Source organism: Delphinus delphis, chromosome 1, assembly GCF_949987515.2.
Source record: "Delphinus delphis chromosome 1, mDelDel1.2, whole genome shotgun sequence".
Classification (NCBI taxonomy): Eukaryota; Metazoa; Chordata; class Mammalia; order Artiodactyla; family Delphinidae; genus Delphinus; species Delphinus delphis.
This window is the reverse complement of record NC_082683.1, coordinates 44428944-44446654: the sequence shown is the minus strand read 5'-3', so window position 1 is coordinate 44446654 and position 17711 is coordinate 44428944. Positions and strand designations below refer to the sequence as shown.

At 56.8% G+C, this 17711-nt stretch overlaps 1 protein-coding gene across 3 annotated transcripts in view; it reads left to right on the top strand.

Moving 5' to 3' along the window:
* The window catches only part of GLIS1 (GLIS family zinc finger 1), a 225704-nt gene extending 208918 nt beyond the window's left edge, over nucleotides 1-16786 (top strand). For 2 of the 3 annotated variants that reach the window (XM_060005248.1, XM_060005242.1), the window contains 5 exons: nucleotides 3432-3564; nucleotides 8388-8544; nucleotides 13355-13533; nucleotides 14031-14198; nucleotides 16629-16786. In XM_060005248.1, the coding sequence (XP_059861231.1) occupies nucleotides 3432-3564; nucleotides 8388-8544; nucleotides 13355-13533; nucleotides 14031-14198; nucleotides 16629-16786 (795 nt within the window). The remainder of the gene's footprint in view (nucleotides 1-3431; nucleotides 3565-8387; nucleotides 8545-13354; nucleotides 13534-14030; nucleotides 14199-16628) is intronic. The other variant, XM_060005257.1, reaches the window with a different exon arrangement.
* Nucleotides 16787-17711: the final 925 nt, after the last annotated feature.

Below are 17711 nucleotides of genomic sequence, written 5' to 3'. Positions count from 1 at the left end.
TCCTCACCCTCAGCCAGCGGACATTTATCCACCCGCAGACTGTCCACCAGCTCCTCTCTCATCCATCTGCCCACTGGCCATGGCTTGTTTATAAATATTTGATGTTAAGCGTCAAGGATGCAAAAATACAAAACCATGGTCCCCACCTTCAATGGGGACCTGGCAGTGAGAGACAGGCATAAAGAGATATGACAAAGACTGCAGTAGACGTGTGCAGAGAACAGTCAGGGCACAGAGAAGGGGCTCTAGCCCGTCAGGGTGGGAATGGGAGGGTCGTGGAAGAAGTGACATGGGGCCGGGGGTGGAGGCAGTGGTGTGTGCTCTGGCCAGCCTGCGGGCTCACCGCTACTAGCCCCATGGCCTTGGGAACGTGTCTTAGTGCCTTTGTTCCTCATATCCTCAGCTGTCAGATGGGGCAAAGAGGACTTGCTTTAAAGGGTTGTCATGTCATGTCATGTCCTTTAAAGGATTAAATGAGTAAATCTATGTCAAGGGTTTTGAACAGTCCTTGGCCAAAGTAAAAGTTCAGAACAGAAGTCGGTGGGTGTTGTCATTAAGTCTTGAAGAAGGAGTAAGCGTTGGGCCGGTGAAGACGGTGCGCAAGAGAGGAACTGAAGCTTAAATCACTATGCGAGGACCAGTGGGCCCCCTACCTGTCTCAGAGCTGAGCAGCAAGCCACACGAAGGGGAGGCGGGGCGGGGGGGCGGGCAGGACAGCCCAAAGCCCTGCAGAGGAGTCTGGGCTGTCCTGAGGACAGGGGGTACCATCGAGGGGTTATAAGCAGAAAAGGGACACGTCACCCTGAAAGATGGCTCTGGGGCCTAGTGGAGAATGAATGGGTCGAGGTGGTTGGAGGGACATTCAAGGCAGGGAGGCCACTGCTGGGGAGCAGGGGAGACAGTGGGGGCTGACCTGGGGCAAGGTGGGAGGGGATTGGCTTTGGCGACTGCTTGGCTGGGCAGTGGGGGGACTGGCAGAAGGAGCATCAGTGTCAGACGTTTGGGGGCAAGATGGACAGACGGATGGTGGTCCCCTTCACCGAGAGAGAGAATCTAAGAGAGAAGCAGGTTTGCAGAAGAAAGCAGCAGGTTCTGTTCTGGACAGGCGGTGTGTGAGCCGCTGGGTTTAACCCACATCTCCTGAGGACCACCGGGGCCACGGGCGCTTGAGTGCCAGGGAGGGTGTGGGGGGAAGAGAAACACCAGGGGCCAATCTGGGGACATGAGCATGACAGAGGAGATCAGAGGGGGGAAGAGCCCATTGATTTGTTCGGCAAGATTTACGGAGCAGCTCCTGTCCTCCAGGCACTGTTCTCAGAACTGTGGATACGGCGTGAATAAAGCAGAGAAAGGCCTAGAGGCTGGAGAAATCGACTGTTGTAGTCTGTGGGATGGGTGTATACAGAGATGAGGTGCTAGGAGCAAGCAGGCCTCAGTGGCAAAGACAATGAGGAGGGGACAGACAGGCTTGGGAGCCCCTGGAAGCAGTAGAGCAGAGAAGGGACATGTTCGCCGCATGGGCCACGAGCTCACCATGAACACACGTTCACCCTGAGAAAGGAGAGACGAGCCTGGTGCTTCACAGACCGTATCTCATCTAGTCCTCACTATAACCCTCAGTATAACTAGGAAGTGGGCAATTTTCCCCCCATTTTAGAGATGTGGAAACTGAGGCTCAGCGAGGTAACACATCTCCCCAGAGTTGTTCAGCGTGGGAGTGACAGTGCCAGACCCATCTGCTTCCAGGGCCAAGCTCTCTCCAGTGCTCTCAGCTTGAGGGGCTTGGTCAGGGACAGGGAATGGCCCAGGCTCCACGCCAGGGGGGGCTTCTGTCCCAAGCGGACTGGTGCCCAAGGGCCAGAATCCTGCCCTGGTTTTCCCAGGCCCTGTGCTTGGCTTGCATTGAGCCCCAGGGACCTGGGGCCGCAGATCTGCAAACTTCCCAACAATAAGCATCCATTAAAAGCCATCGGGGATGATGTATCTTTCTGGGTAAAGCGACCCTTGTATTATGACAGCTCTTTGGCAGCCCTGCTGCGTTTCAGAGAGAATTAGAAATGCTTTTCTTCCTTAATTCTCCTCTCCCGCTGCTCCTAATCCGATCGACATTGCGGTCTGTAAGAACATGCCTTGGCCCTCTTTTGCCAGAAACTTAACTTACATGGAAAACAGCTGCTGGGTCAGGGAGCCGAGAGCCCATCGGGAGGCTGGGCATGCCTTCCCCAAGCCTGGGTGCTGGCCTAGCTGGCCTGGGCGGGTAGAAAAACCCTCAGGGCTGACTCCCAGCTGCTGTGTGACATGCGACAAGGCTCTTGCCTTCTCTGAGTCGGTTTTGTCCCAGATAAAATGAGGGTTTGGACAAGTCAATCTTCTGGACTCTGATGGTGGTCAGCTTTGGGATTTCCCTGGGAGAAGGGACCCTCCCATCCTGGTGCATGCCACCCTCCCCCATTGCCCGAGGGCCCCAACCAGCCCCTCCCTGTGCCCATCTGGCCCCATCTGGAGACGTGAAGATGGTCTGAGGTGTCGAGCTCAAGTCTGTCTTTAGGGACAGCTGAGGGCGGTTGGCCAAAGACTTGCCCACCCAAGCATACTCTTAGCCAACACCCTCAAGACCAGGTATCAACCCAGCGAGCCCACTGTCATGTGAGCCTGGGGGACTCCGCCAGTGGAGCCAGCCAGCCCTTGACACAGCACCTTCAACAAGCGTTCATGCCCATCCTCTCATCACTTCTCACAGCAGCCTGGCCTGAGGGGTATTGTTGCTTATTGCGGGCAGGGGAGGGGAGAGCCAGAGAGGAGACACTTAACTGCACGTGCCCCCTGTATCTTACTCCATGGCATCAGTCACCCCGGCAGCAGCCCCGAAAATGGGCCTCACAGAGCTCCAGCTACCTGGAAGGCCCCAGCTGCTGCACTTTGATGCCTTCTCGGCGTCTGTGCCGAGGCCACCCCTCCTGCGGGCGCTCCCAGCCAGAGACCGAGCTCGGCAGGCCCTGCAGGGATGTGAGACCAGACCCCTTCCTGGGAGACTTGGACCCCCCTGACTCCCAGCAGACTTTGGTTCCCTGAGGACTCCCTGGTACCTAGGCTCCCAGTCGAGGAAGCTTCCTCTCCCTCCCTCCTTCCCTTGGCCTGACGGCTCTCCCAGCCTGTCCAGCTCTCCCTGTTTTCTCTCACACAGGCACTCTCCCTATTAAAACCCTTGCATGTTCAATCTTCCCTTAGCATCTGCTCCTCAGCCCTGAACTAACACAACCTTAGCTGTGTACATAATTAGCTCCATTTGACAGTTGAGGAAACTGAGGTACAGTGAGGGAGGGGTCGTGCCCTGGGACCACTGTCCTTCCTGCCCTGTCCCCTAAAGCAAGGGTTGCCGGTGGGCAGGTGGTCTCGCGCTAACACTCTCTCTCTCTCTGCTCACTCCCCAGCTGCACATGTGCCCTGATGCTGAGGCCGATGTCCTGACCGAGTGTCTGGCCCTACAGCAGCTCCACGCATCCACACAGCTGGCTGCCAGCAATGGGAAGGGTGGCCGCACCCTGAGCCAGGAGCTGCTCCCAGGTACGCAAACAGGGAGGCAGGGCTAGGCGCACAGCCTGGAGGGGCCCCTTCCTGTACCCAGCCCTCCAGGAGGATGGCCAGGCTCTCTGGGCAGCGGGGGCCATGTGGGCATGACCTGCTGGAGGGCACCCACTCCTTAGGGCCTACTGACTCTGCAGCTTATCTGACCAGGTGTATGTTCCTTCACACTCCTCTGTGGCTCCCCGTTGCCCTTGGGATGAAGCCCAGGCTCCTCCCAGCTGGACCTCCCAGGCCTCACGGGGCCTAGGCACTCCTGGCGGCCTCCTGCCCCAACCTTGGCACGTTGGACGCAGTTCCCGAACACCTCTGCCTCTGAACCACTGTACACACCGTGCCAGCCTCCACTCCCCTCCCCTTCACGAAGGCAGCTCCTGCACTTCCTTCAGGACCTGCCTCAGGGCTCAGGCCTGGACCCCAACTTAAAGTCCCATGTATTCCGCACCACGACTCCTTGCTTCAGAGGAGAAAACCGAGGCTCTGAGAGGGTGGGCAGCTTGGCCATAATCAGTTCCAGCTCATCATAAGATAGGGCCCGCCAAACCCCTGGAACCCTGCAGCCTATCCATCCGGACACTCAGAGCCTCTCTGGTCCAGCCGAGGCAGCCTGTGTGTCCCTCCCAGCTGCCGCGGGCCATGGAGCAGGTCTCAGGCCCTGGCAGGGATTCCTAGATGCTTGGGAATCCAGCCCAGAAAAGGGCAGTGTGGCCTGTGGATTCCAGCTGATAATACTTGTGCTCTACCCGCTCCCCAACCCCCAAAGAAACCACAGTATCAGAGCAGAAAGCTTTTCCCACCCTTCGGGATTTCTTGAATTACCCCAACCATTTTAAACATTTTTTATTTTCTAGTTTTTTTAAATTCTCCCCCCACAGCCTTAGAGTTGCAGCAAATTTAAAACTGTGTCAAAGCACTTTACCAAACAACCTTGGGAAGAGAAGGTGTTTCCCCTTTCTCTAGGTAGCCCTTCACAGGGTCTGTGCTCATACAGGTCCACAAAGGTGAGGACACCCCAGGAGGATGGGTCCATGGAGGAGGGACCACACCCACCTCCCTCCAGCTAGGGGGCCCATCTGCCATGGCTGCTTCTCATAGGCTCAGAGTTGCTAAAATAGGGACCCTAGTAGAGAAGAGACCCTAGGGATGACCTAGTCTAGGGATAAAGGTTTGTATCTCAAGTGCCAGCTGCCTGTGGCTGGAGCTGTGTGTTGAGAAGGATTCTGAGGCTCAGCAGGAAAGAGGGCTGGGACTGATTAATAATGGCTACTCTGGGGTCGAGGTCCTGCAGCTGCATCATTTTTACCCTGGGAAGACTCAGGTCTGGGCAGGAAAAGGACTGACCCAAGGTCATCCAGAAAAGTCAGCAGATCCAATCTGGAAGCCTGTTCTCCCAGATGCTATCCCAGGGCTTGTCCCAGGGACAGCAGTCGGAACCAGCAACAACCATCTCTTGAGCACCTGCTTGGGCCGGTCACTTTACAAACATCATCTCATCCAGTCACCAGTGAGCCCATGCTGCAGATGAGAAGTGAAGTCACTGAGGCAGCATCGTGGACGGGAAGGCACTGGGGTAATACCAAGCCTGCCCAGGGCTGCTCCGACAATGCGTGAGGGGTGTCTCCCCTGCCCTGAGCCTCCGTTCCCCGCCCCATCCCACACCTGCTGTTGGCAACAGATGGGACTGTGGATGTGATCCCTTATATGAACCCATGTGACTGAGAATTTTATCCTTATTTTTGTGTCTCATGGTGAAGGAGAAGAGTAACTATTTACTCATCCATCTCCTAATAATGCAACAGCCAACATTTATTGAATATGTGCTGCCAGGAGCCGTTCTAGAGCCTATACATATGTGTGTCAACTAACATAATCCTCACGTCAGCCTCAGAAAGTACATGCTCGTATGCTCTTTCTTTTCCAGATGAGGAAACTGAGGCCTTGAGAGCTTAAGTAACTTTCTGCTGAGGTTCCACAACTAGTAAATGGCAGAGGCCAATTTCAACCCAGGCCATCTGGCTGCAGCCTGTGCCCTTAACCAAACCGTCTGCTGCCTCCCTGCTGCCAATGCTACACCTCGCCATACTGAGCACCTACTGTGTGCCAGGCTCTGTTCTAGTCCCTGTCCTTGAGCTGCTTCCGGCACAGTGGGGAGAAAAGGACCAGCCAGGCAAACGCAGGAGTCCTGGGTCTCCCTGGGATTCGGCCGTCAGGTTCTTCTGCAGACCCTACAGCAGATAGATGCCTGAGGCATGGTTGGGAACAGATGTCGGGGCCAGAGGTTAAGTGCTCACGGCTGGTGATTGATGACAATGCTTTACAGGCTGAAGTGGTATGTTCTGGGGAGAGAACGGGCGGGCCCCATGTCCACATACTCAGCCGCCTACCGTGTGTTCATCCTCAGGGAGCTGTACAGAGAGGGACCTGGCCCAGGCAGGGCAAAGGCAGGGGGAATGGCACAGATTCGATGAGTATGGACAGAAGAGTCCAGAACAGAGGGGTGAGGTTAGGGAGGGGCTGGTGAGGGCGGCCTCAAATCTTCATTTGTCTGACTATAGGAAGCTCCCTCTAGCTTGTCTCTCACCAGGGAGGACCAGCTCTCTTTACAGGAAACCCCTGGCAGGACTCCCTCAGCTGACCCTGGTAACGTGATGGGCAGTAGGACATGAGAAGCATGAGGTCAGCACGGCTGAGGGAGAGGGAACAGGATTTATCAGGATTCTAGGCCTTCCCAGCTGTCAGACTCCCAAATGGGTTCAAGAAGGCAGGTGCGGAGTTGCCGTAGAGAGCAGTGAGCGGAGCAGGCCGTGAGCAGCGCTGAGCCAGGCCCCATCCGCAGAACCCCGCTCCTGTGCCTTCCTGACCAAGCTGGGAGGGGTGTGTGGCTGAAGGAGACGGCCGATGGATGTTGCCCGTGGGAACAGAGGTCCCCGAGATGGAGCGGGAGGGACTGGGGCTGAGAGGCAGAGGCCATTCAGAGCCTGGGTCTCACAGCCGGCCCACAGTGAAGCCTGGACCAGAGCCCCCTAGCCAGACATCCAGGCTGCAGCCTGAGCTGGAGCCCCAGGCCATTTCCTGGGCCTGGCTCTACATGGACTTTCTCTTGGTATCACTTGGGAGGCCTGATTAGCTGCCCATTGCATGACTTGGGACAAATCACTGAAGTTCTTAAGACTGAGTTTCTTCATCTTAAAATGAGATCATATTATCTGCCCGATTGACAGTTGCTGAGATGCTTAAACTTGATACTGTGGAAAAAGAGCTTGACGTATAGTATATTCTTAATTAACTGTTGTTAATAATAGATTAGAATTTCACCTAATGTAACCCTTCCATAGGACGTCTGTTGCTCTAACTCCTGGCCAGGGGTTGCAAACCGTTTGGTCTACGACCTGTGCGGTGCCACAGTCCCCTACCGTAAACCCTGCCGGTTCACTTACTTTGCTCCCTGCCGTGCCACCTAAGGCACTGAGCTTGCAATCCCTGCCGTAGCCCTGCTCAGTTCCTGGTAGTAGTTCCCTGACTTGCAGGCCTGGGACGGGCTAGCCTTAGAACCACCTAAGAAGGTTAAAGTTCCTCCTTTACTGCATCCATGAAAAGTGTGTGGTGTGTTCGCAGATGGTCCTCATGCGGTGCTAAGAACATTGGGTCTGGATCCACGATGACCAGAGTGATATTCGACATGTAGCAGCTGACAGTCAGAGTGGACACTGCACCAGTGCAGCTTGGGGCACAGCCCCCAGGTCCACAGAGTCCTCCCAGGGCATCAACTTGATGAACTGATTTCTGGGAAAACGATGTCAATTTCTATTAATATTCGAATAAACATGGCCAGATTAAAGAAGGGCTGCAAAATTGGCCTCATTTTTTTTTTCAGATGAAATAGGGAATGTCAAAACTTGCAGCCTTTGCTGTGACCTTCTCAGGCTCTAGTCCCAGAGTTGGGGTTCCTTGCTGAAGGCATTTGGGAACTACTCTCAGACCCTCAGTTGGGACCCTGGACTGACTGGTGTCCCCCATTTGATTCACTAGCCCACCTGTCTTCTTAATAAGGGTGAGACCCTTGAGAGTAAAAGGTGATAAAAGGTGGTACCACCCTGCAGGTGTCTCTAGAGGTTTAGAATCTGAGACTAGAGCGTGGCTGACACCTCTCCTCGGTCAGGACCCTTGTGCAGTGTACAGCCTACACGGCCATCTGTGGCATCCCTCCTCCCAAGTCTCCCAGGCCAGCCTGCCATCCAGCTAGCACAGTCATCCTCTCTCCAGAACCCCTCACAGCAGACATCCCGGCACTGCTTGCACATCTCTGGGGTTGGGTAGTTAATTTCCTCCAAAGGCAGCCTGTGACCCTACAGCAGCTCTGCCTATTAGAAGGAACGGCCAGGCGTGGAGCTAGAGTCTGCTTCTCTCAAACGTCTCTTCATTCCAGGGTCTCTGTCTACTGGGGCTACACAGAGCAAGCCCCTTCTTTCCCAGAACAGCCCCAGAGGTTTGAGGCAGCCTGCTCCATTCAACACCCCTCTGCCCCAGTAAACACACATGTGCACACACACAGCCCGACCACCCCCTGCCTCTGACAGCCCTTGTCAGTCCACCTCTGCTCTCAGCACAGACCTCAGCCCCGCACACAACCCTTCAGCTACAGCATGAACAGAGCATCTCCCCTGTTTGGGCCCCTAGCCTTCTATGAATACAACCTCGCTGGTTTCCCTTCTTGTCTCTCTCCGCAGGCACACAGCTTCTGGGGCATCCACAGCCATCTCTAGGGAGTGGCCGAAGCCCAGTGATATTTGTTTGCTTCCCTGCAGGCGTGTATCCTGGCTCCATCACCCCCCATAACGGGCTCGCATCAAGCATCCTGCCCCCTATGCACGATGTCCCTTCCAGGCACCACCCACTGGACGCCACCACCAGTTCCCACCACCATCTGTCCCCTCTGCCCACGGCTGAGAGCACCAGGGATGGGTATGTACAGCAAGCCAGTCCTCCTCCGGGACAGCAGGTGGGCACCAGCACGGGCAGCAGGTGAGGGCAGGCGTCCCGCACACTCAGTGGTCGTTACTAATAATGAAAATAGCCAGCATTTATGCGGCACCTACAGGTACTGCGCTCTGTACCAAATACTCGCCGTGCACGATTTCATCAGTGCCTCACAGTAACCCTACCAGGTGGATGATATCAGTACGGGGCTTCTCGGTGCCTCACCTCGTGCTCCTTCCACTCCCTGGGGGGGCGGCCCTGGGAAGATGCTGCATCCCCACCCTACCCTGCATTCTGGGCTTCCACAGCCAGGCTTCCTTGGGAGCCTCACCCTGACTTCTCTTTGGCCTGCACCGTGTATTTGGTGAGCAGACTGCCCACTGCCCGCTCCAGAGAGGCCCGCCTGGTCTCGTCCCCACTTCTGGCCGATGCAGCTGTGACCGTTGGCCGGCCCGCCAGGGCTGTCCAGAAGCCCTTTCTGCAGGATCACTGCAGGGAGGGGGCCTCTTTCTGCATTCAGGGTGGTTCCCACTGTGGCCATTTAATTGGCTGGAAACGAGGAATGTGCTAATTGCTGGCCCCTAATGCTTCAGAAATCTGTTTTCCTTGCAAGTGGGCAGAGGGAAGCCTCACAGCCCTACCGCCTGCCCTCCCTGCCACTTTTGCTTGCTCAAAACTTGTCCCCCAAGTTTGACTTGATCAAACTCGTCCCCCAAGGCCTGTTCTCATCACCTTCCTCCTCCCCTGCCCTTCCTTCTCAAGGCTGCAGCCGTGGCCTGCCTGTGCGTGGGGCCACCAGCCTGAGTTCATTACCAAATTCGCTGTCCAGGGCTCCTCTTGCTACTCCCTCATCCGTTCATTCAGTGTCCAGTTATTGAGCCCCTGATGAGGGCAGGGCCCTGGGCCTGGTGCCGGGGCCACTGATGCCCCCAGCCAGCCCTGGTGAAGCTCCCTGTGATAGACCTACAGGGATTGAGGACGTGGGGCAAGTGCCCTCAGGGAAGAAAGCAGAAGGGGCTGTGGAAGCCCAGAGAAGAGCCCAGTGTGGTGGGGGAGGATGTCAGGGAAGGCTTCCTGGAGGTGGTGTTAAGCCGGGCCTCCAAGGTTAAGTAGGAGCTGGCCGAGTGGAGAGATTGGGAGGAAGGAGCAGCCAGAGCGTGGGCAGGTGTGGTGAGAGCTTGGTGTGTTCTGAGAAGCCTGAACCTTCGTGTGGGGTGATAGGTTCAGGAGAGCGGTCACCAGGCCATATCACGGGGCCTGTGACAGGACTCTGTCTGAAGGGTGTTGAGCAGTGAGCAGGTCAGGTTTGGGGATGAGAAGACACAGCCTGCAGTGTGGGGCTGGACTGCATCGTCCAAGGTGGGTGGATGGCAGCCTGAGCCAGCACCTGTGGGAGAGAGGAGGAACGCTCGGAAGACACGAGTGCCATGGAATGAGCAGGACTTGAGGACACTCTGGCTGGGTGGGGAGAGGAGGGCTGGTCAGAGATGAACCCCTGGGTGAGCAGGGAAGACTGGCTATGAGTAGGGGAAGAGCCACAAAGAGGCAGCATGATGGAGTGCAAAGGGGGACCCAGAAAACCAAGCCCTCCCCGAGCCTCAGTTTCTTCTTCTGTAAAATGGGCATTAAAATACTCTCCTCTAGGAAGGTGGTGAGGATCAGCTACACATGCCTGACATTGTATGTGTCACCCGGTACAGGTTCCTTGGACACTACCCCCCTGTCCCCCACCCACTGGCTCAGTCCACCTGTTCACCCACAGCCAGCCCCAAAACATCGCCAACCTAAGAAAAATAAACCAGAGTCCTTTCCCCTCTCAGGCCTGTGCACTCTGCTCCACCTCATTCGTCACCTCCCTGCCGCCTGCATAAGTGCCCATCAAGAATTCCTGCAGCGAGAGGCAGAGTGATGACAGGACGGAGACAGGACCCCAGGCCCGCTCGGTCACCCGTACCTGCAGGAGCAACGGGCAAGCCATCCCCACCAGCCAGGTGCCCAGGCTCCCCTGGGCTGCCCGAGAGAAAGGCCCTCACGCCTGACACCAGGCCCAGGCCCAGCTTGAATGGATTTCTTTTTTCAGCCCCTGAGAAGAGGCGGGGAAGGGGGGAAGGCCTTCAGCCTCCCCTTCCTGCCAAAGTCAACATGGAAGGCCACTCGTAGCTCCCTGGTGGTTTGCTGGGACGTTAACTAGCTTGACAGAATTATCTGATTCACTCAAAAATATGCTAAGAGGGCCTGACTTCATGACCAGATTTGTTTACCCTGGCTCAGAGAAGACGCTCAACAGGGTGGTTTTTTCTCCCCGGCCCTGTACGAGGTATGAAGCCCTCGTCTGCCAGGCCAGTGAGGTTTTATATTAATTTTTATAGGTTCCAATTGAAGCAAAAATATTTGATTTAGGGATCATCTGCATGGCTCAGAAGAGGAGCTCCAGACGATCTTTCTTCCTTTTAAAGGGTTCAGGTAGAGCAGTAGAACCTCAACCTTCACGTCTGCTGAGGCGAGAGTCGTGTTCTGTTTAATTTCACTGGCTGTGAAGGTGGCAAATGGGAATTTACGGCAGGTTTGAGACAGGAGAAACAAACTTTGAAAATGCATGTTTTTTCCCCTTCGGATCTGGTTCTCCTTAAGTCTGCAGTGCTGTTAATCTCTGGATTTTGTAGCTGAGTGATTCAGAAGCCGGTTTGTTAGTATTTATCAGCTGTTTGCTATGTGCCAGGCCCGGTGCTGAGCAGGGAGTAACTGAGAGGACCGGGCCTGGCCCTCCCCGCAGGGGCTCCCAGGGGAGGGGACTGACAGGAAGTCGGGGAAGAGCTGGGCTGTGGGTGCCAGGATGGGGTGGGCATAAGACAGGAGGGTACCACCCAGCAGGCTGGAAGGAGGAAGGCCCACCCTCCTGGCCACACCTGGACCCAGCCTCAGCGGAGAGAACTGGTCACGAGGACCCATGGCCTGTGCACAGCCCTACACAGTCTATAGAGCACAACTGTAGACCCACTTGGTGGCCCTGTGAGACAGGTCTAAAAATACACACGTTGATGATAATGACAATTAATTCGTGGAGTCTTGATGAGCGTCAGTTCATCAACTTACGGAGGCTGACGCGTACCTCCGGGGCCTTAGATGCTGGGCCTGGGGACCAGGGACCCGGCGTGGAAGCCCCTTTCTGCTGTCTTCAGCATACTCACACAGTGGTGGGGGTCCCAGACATGGGAATGATGACAGTGCCGTGTCATCACAGGGGCAGTGACAGCAGGATGCCCAAGTTAGAGCATGTGGGGACCCTGCAGAGCTACAGACATGAAGCCCACCAGCCTCTCCCCAAATCTCTCCTTGTTTTGAGACAGTCCTGCTCCCCTCAGAGAGAGGCACTGATCTGTCTGTTCACACCTCTTCATGTTGGAGGGTGGGCGGGCGTAACATGCCTAGCCCGAAAAGGTCACCTGGAGCTTCACCTGGAGCTGTGACATTGAGTTCATAGGCTATTCTAACGTGAATGGTCCCACATAACCATTAATGCAAACACGAAAGTAAAGGCTCTGAGCGCTCACGCTCGTCCTCTTTCTGCAGTGCACATAAATGCTTCGCAGGCGCTGAGCCTTCAGCCCAGTCCCCCTGACCCCAGGGTCATTTGGGTTCCTGTGAGCAGACCTCAGAGGCTTAAGAGGGCGGCAAGAGGAAGGAACCTGGCGTACAGTGACAGGAAGCCTAGTTAGCCAGCCCACTGGGGCTCAGCTGGGTTCAGGACGGCTGCGCAGCTCTCAGCCGCTGCAGGCTCGTTTCAGAACGTGAGCTTCCAGAGAGAACAGGCTGAGGCCTACACCCCTTCAGGCTGTGTACGAAGGGAGGTGGTGAGTCCCCCATCACAGGATGTGTGCAAGTGGAGGAGAGATGGCCAGAGATGGAGACAGAAGGTCCCTAAAAGTACACCATGCAGAGGACGAAAGGCCAATTTGGACACCAGATCTCAGTGCTAGTGTTCCTTCCTTTCCCCTTGATGGTAATGCTGCTGTCACAGTGTGGCTAAGAATGTATCTGACGTCACACTGGGTGCTTTGTCCACATTGCTTTACTTAATTTTATCCTCACCAGAACCTATGGGGTCAGTGCTGTGTGGCTGGGACTAACCTGGGCAACCTCTCTGAGCCTTGGTTTTCTGATCTGTGAACATCTCTCACAAGGTCTGGAGCGAGGCAGAGGTTCAATGAGTGAATGGTGACTGTTAGTGCCTTGGAATGTTCTCCTGCTGAGAAACTGCCCCGGCTTTCAGTGGGGCTGTTCCTGGACTCATCCTGCTGGTGGCCAGAGCGGCTTGCACAGAGTTAGGGTATGGGGATCCAGCAGGGGTGGCTGGGATTTAGCCCTGGGTAAAGAGTTTCAGTGGAGTTGCAAGGTGGAGAACACAGCAACCCTGTGAGGAAACCAAGGCTCAGAGACATTAAGCATTTTGCCCAAAGTCACGTGGGCACTGAGAGCAGATGGGGTTTTAAACAGTTTTGTTGACTCCAGAGGTTGTGGTTATAACCAATGGTCTTGACTATCAGTCCTAAATACCAAATAGAAGCTTTTCTTTACTGGTTCCTTTGGACTCTAAAGCTTACAGGATTTTAAATTTTAATTCCGGTTTGAACATAATCAGAAATAAAAGCTTCCTCTTCTAACTGCACTGTTGTAAGTTAGAACAGGTCAGTGAGTGAGCTCACCGTTGCTGGAGGGGAACAAGAAGTGGCAGGCACACCTGTGGCCCCCACATCCCCCAGAGCCCATCCTGCTAAGGGCTGTCTCTTCTCTCCAGGTTGGGACCCGGCCTCCTCTCGCCCATGGTCAGCCCACTGAAGGGGCTTGCGCCACCGCCGCTGCCACCGTCCTCCCAGAGCCATTCTCCAGGGGGCCAGTCCTTCCCCACGCTCCCCAGCAAGCCACCCTACCCACCCTTCCAGAGCCCTCCGCCCCAGCCTCTGCCCAGCCCGCAAGGTAAGCTCTGGCCAGGGGGTCCTCTCCATATGTACCCACCGATTCCACTCAGGCTGCCCGAGAGGCAGGAGACACTGGCCTGGGGGTGGCAGGTGGGTACTCGGAATGATGACGGGCACTGAGGGCCACACTGGGAAAAGCCGGGAGGCGGGGCTGAGGAAGAGTTTGTTCCATCGACCAGGCATCAAAGGGAACAGCGTTCCCTTTGATGGCTGGGGGTGGGACTGGCCTGCTGCTTGGAGGAACCGTGAGAGATGGGGTATCTCGGAGCGGAAGTCGGGGCAGGGCCCACAGTCCCTTCCCCCCAAGCAGACCACCTCCCCCAACCCCATGCGGGGCAGGACCTCCCATGCCTCCTCCACCCTGGGGCTCTCTTCACTCATTCACACCCCCCATGCCCACAGGAGTGTGGGGGGCTGAGCACTGCAGTGGGGGACCGTCCCCTCCCTCCCTGGGCATCTCCCCTCTGAATGCAGCCCCGCTGCCTCCCCCTGCAGGCTACCAGGGCAGTTTCCACTCCATCCAGAATTGCTTCCCTTATGGCGACTGCTACCGGTCAGCCGAGCAGGCCACCAGTGGGGACGGACTGGCCGGGGAGGCCCACGGTTTCAACCCCCTGCGGCCCAACGGCTACCATGGCCTCAGTGCACCTTTACCTGCCACAGGTAAGCCCCACCTGCGCGCCTCCTTTCCGTTCCCGTGCCGCGTGCTTCGGGCGTATCGTCCCACCGCCTTGGGACGGCCCTGTGAGGTAGGGTCGTCCCCACTTTACAGAGGCGGAGCCAAAGGCGCAGGGAGGTCCCAGGACCCCACAGAGTGGGGATGTGCACACTGCCTGACCCCAGCCTCCGTGTTCCTTCCACACTCTCACACAGAGAAGAATCAGACTAGGATCTCCCCGTCTAGCTGATGCTTCCCTTTAAATATTTATTGAGCACCTACTGTGTGCCAGGCACAGTTGTAAACCCTGAGAATACAGCAGGGAATGAGACAAATACTGATCCCTATTTAACAGATGAGGGAACCGAGGTCCACAGAGGCCACACTGTAGGAAGAGACAGAGCCTAGAGGTTGTGCTTGTTCCTTATGCTGCATCTGTGTCCCCCTCAGGGCCCTGGGCCTTCCTCGAGTAATGCCCCCAGCTGGGGTGGAGAACCCAGTGAGAGGGGAGGGCTGCGCACAGCCCGAGTGGAGGTCTCAGACCCCAGGGCCAGGCCTGGTCAGAGCGGGGGCATTAGGTGGGTGGTACCGGAAGTCCCCAAGCCAAGCCCACCCCAGATCAGCCTCGGGGCTCAGCTCTAGCTGGAAGCTGCAAGGCCTGGGCAGGATGGTGGGGGCCCGGACAAAGGGGAGCCTGAGACCCTTCCTGGAGGCCCGTTGGGCAGCTCTGGGTGTGTGCAGCTGGCGGGGGAGGGATAAGGACCAGGGACAAGCACCAAGGCCACAGCCAAGCACACACACACCTGTGGGTCACCTGCGTGTGGACCCGTGTGTTCCTCCTCACACGCACGCTCCAGGTCTGCGCATGTCTTCCTTCTACACGTGTTTGTGGGGCACGTCTTTGTGGCCATGTGCATGCGTGTGCATGCAGGGCCAGCACGGTGGGTTCCCAGTAGTGTGAGCCCCCCATGTGTGTAAGGAGTTCGGTGGCACGTGTGTTGTGTCTGCAAACGTGCTCCACATCGTGCCTGTGCTGATGTTCATGCCGTGTCTGTGCACACGTGTGTCCTCCTCCTGTGTGTACACGTGTGTGTGCATGATTGTGTATTAGCATGTTTGGGCCATTTCATGTGAGCGTGCTTGTGTGCAGGTGTGTGCCTGTGTGCTCGGGCACAGTGTACATATCTCTGTGAGTGGACATGTGTCACACGCATGCGTGAGAGGCAGATGTGACCCTGACCACAGGTCCGCGGGGGGCGGGGGGCGTGTTCCGTGTTTGCTTGCACGTGGGTTGGTGCGTGATTAGGCGCCTGCCGCCGCCGTCTCCAGCGCCGCCAGCTCTCACCACCCCAGCCTCCCCCGGCCCCATCCAACTCTAGGCGGGATTTTCTTGGTTTAGCAGCAAGACCTGAAATAAATAGCTCTGAGGGGGGGCGAGAGGCAGCTTCCGTGCCCCCACATCTGGGTAGGGGGTTCTTTTGGCCTCCCGTCTCCCTTGCTGTCTGGGTGGCAGCCCAGCCTCCAGTGCCTTCGCCCACACCTCCTCTGCCAGGCGAGAGCAGACTCACAGGATTGAATCCGGACCAACAAGGTAGGGCCATGGGGCCTCAGGATTAGTTTGGTCTGATCCCATTGCACAGACAGGAAGACTGAGACCCATCTGTCTCAGGTTATACAAATTCATGACAGCAGCTCAGGGGCAGAGTCCTTAGGGCAGGGAGTGGATAAGATGACCTCTCTAGGCCCCTTCTAGGTTTCAGGCCCCCACCCCAGAGACAGTGGGTCCAATGGAAGAGCCAGGTGTCTCGGGGCCAGGTGGACCTGGGTTCAAATCCCAGCTCCCCTGCTTACTATGACCTGGGGCAAGGAGCTTGCCTTCTCTGAGCCTGTCTTCTCACCTGTAAAATGGGATAATGAATGCCACCTCATAGGATTGTTGTGAAGCTTAAGTGAGACAAGATTTAAATGAGCTTTTGGTAAACGCCCAATGAGTGCTGGCCCCCTTCTTTGGGTTTCTTGTGTCTGCTGGGGCAGAGGAACCTGAAAGGGTGGCGGTGGGCTGGGGTCCTTCTGCCAGGAGAAAACCAGCCCTTGAGGGCTAGAGCTGTGATGTTCCCACCTCGACCTCCCCTTCCTCCCCACATTCTGCACCACAGTCCAGCACTGGGTGATGAACTGCCCCACGCCAGCCCTTGCCTCTCTCCCCAACTGCCCTGGGCCCCTTGGGGGTACAAGGCCTAGGGAGCCTCCTCCCAAGCCCCCGCCCCGCCCACCAGCTCCCCCATCTGGAAGAGCAGAGGTCTCAGAGCACCCTGCTGAGGGGAAACCATGACGAGGGACCCTGGGCAGGAGGGTGGGGTCTGGGAGCTGGGAAAAGATGACAAGGCATGGCCCTTGAGTTCGCCAGTCTGGACCCTGTTCCCCTACATCCACAGGCTACGAGGCCCTGGCCGAGGCCCCATGCCCCACAGTGCTGCCACCACAGCCGTCGGAAGACGTCGTGTCCAGCGGCCCCGAGGACTGCGGCTTCTTCCCCAACGGGGCCTTTGACCACTGCCTGAGTCACATCCCCTCCATCTACACAGACACCTGAAGGAATGCCTCCCACACCTGCCTGACCTCCACCGCAGACGCTCCCTTGCCCACCCCCGTCGTCTGTTCCCACCTTCGGGGCACCCAGCCCGAGCAGCCAGGCCACTGCTCCGCAGAACGCAGGGTGCCTGGTCTGCGGCAGCTGCACAGCGCTGGCCGGGAGTGAGCCTCTGAGCCTGAGCCAGGTGCTCAGAGGTGCCCTTCAGGATCCGTGACCTGTGGCATCCCTTGACTGCGTCTTCCTTTCGTTTCCCCAATGGTTTCGAAATCACAGACCTCGTGTATATACAATGTACAGAACTTGTTTTCCATTCCCCTGCCAGTTTTATATTTTTGGTTTTACAAGAAAAACATTAAAAACTGGAAACGAGACTTGGGGGCCCGTTTCTGCTTTGTGATTCAGCCTAGAGGCCGAGACCAGGAGAGCAGTGGAGGAGTGTGTAACAGAGCCGAGGTGCGGAGCCCAGCTCGGTCCCTGGGTTCCCTCGGCAGGGACGGGGACCCACATCACAGGGCCGCCGCCACGTGCTGTGGGCCTTACAGACACCAGCACTGGTCCCAGGACATCAATGAAAGGCAGGCTTATCCCCGTTGGCAGACAGGCAGACCAAGGCTGGGACTGAAATTGGAATCCCTGTGTGACCCAGACCTTTGCTCTCTGCACTGACTCCTCAGCTGGTGGAAAAACGTGCTTCAATTCTGGCACTGGCTTTGGGTAAACAGGGGAAGCCAGGGGAGGGCAGAGCAGGCCTTCCAGGGACAGAGCCCGAACAGCCTCCAGAGGGCAAGGGGCAGAGGCAGGGCCCCTACAGGCGGGCGGGGGCGGAGAGAACATCCTTTTTACATAGAGCCCCACCCACCCTGAGTGTCCCAGCAAGGAGGGAAGAGGAGGCCAGTTCGGAGGACACCAAGGCTCCCACAAGGCG